The following is a 932-nucleotide window of genomic DNA, read 5'->3' as shown; positions in this document are numbered from 1 at the left end:
CTTCACAGCAAATGGTATCTGGAAATGTAGGCTCTCCAAGTAAGCAATTTCTGGCAGAGATCAAGGATATCAGCATCAAAGTTCATGTGTAGAGCTAATGATCCATTCCTAGCCTTATGAATGGCCAATACTCGGGCACCCCAGTCTATAGATACACTTCTAGCTTGCTTAACCCAGCTCTCGAATAGACGACTGGTGTCTAGCTTCTTGGCAAAGAAGTCACACTCCTCTTTGATCCTCTGACCATCGATATGCTTATCCCAAGTAGGGCCTAGAACTGAAGCCACTTGGTTGATGAGTGTAGTAAGCCTTCGACTGATCTGCTTAGCCCACATAATCTTAGCACTTAGAGCAGGTATCCCTCTCTGAAGGAGCATGGTCTCGGTACCAGATCCCTCAAAGCCCTTCTTGAATGCCTCCTGTAGATCAAATATGTCCACTTTAACCTTACTCAATAGTGAGTTCTGATATTCCAATACAGCACTCCTAATACGGAGTCTGAAGAAGAGAGGGTTGAACTTGGCGAAAGCCCGGAACATATCCTTGGTAGTAGCAGCATTGCCAAGGGTATCCCTCATGTTAGCTATGATCAAGCTCTCGGCCCTGTTGATGAGATCAGCATACTCCTGTTTAGCACGTTCCCAAGCATTAATACCAGTAGGTGTAGTATCCACAACATCAACAACCAAGACCTTATCATAAGCAGCCACTACTGTATTCTTCGTAGCAGTTGCAGCAGCAGAGACTGTCCCTCCATCCTTACCGGATACTACCACGAATACCTTATCCAACGTCTGGACAAATTGCTCATGTTGCTTCCTGAACTGTCTCAATTCATTTATACGATCCTGTAGAGGCTCATGAGCAAACCTCATCTTGGCCAGGTACACGCTCGGCTGACTGACCACTACGATGTTTAAGCTCATCACGTA

General features: G+C 45.7%; 1 protein-coding gene across 1 annotated transcript; it reads right to left on the bottom strand.

The window, feature by feature from the left end:
• Positions 1 to 2: 2 nt before the first annotated feature.
• Pmar_PMAR028363 (conserved hypothetical protein) lies at positions 3 to 926 on the bottom strand (the record flags this gene model as incomplete). Its single annotated transcript, XM_002776382.1, has 1 exon — positions 3 to 926. The coding sequence occupies one exon, from the start codon at positions 924 to 926 to the stop codon at positions 3 to 5; it is 924 nt and encodes a 307-aa protein (XP_002776428.1).
• Positions 927 to 932: the final 6 nt, after the last annotated feature.

Source organism: Perkinsus marinus, assembly GCF_000006405.1.
Source record: "Perkinsus marinus ATCC 50983 genomic scaffold scf_1104296953570, whole genome shotgun sequence".
NCBI classification, from domain to species: Eukaryota; Perkinsozoa; order Perkinsida; family Perkinsidae; genus Perkinsus; species Perkinsus marinus.
Note: the sequence above shows the minus strand (reverse complement) of the source record. Positions and strands in the feature narration are given on the sequence as shown.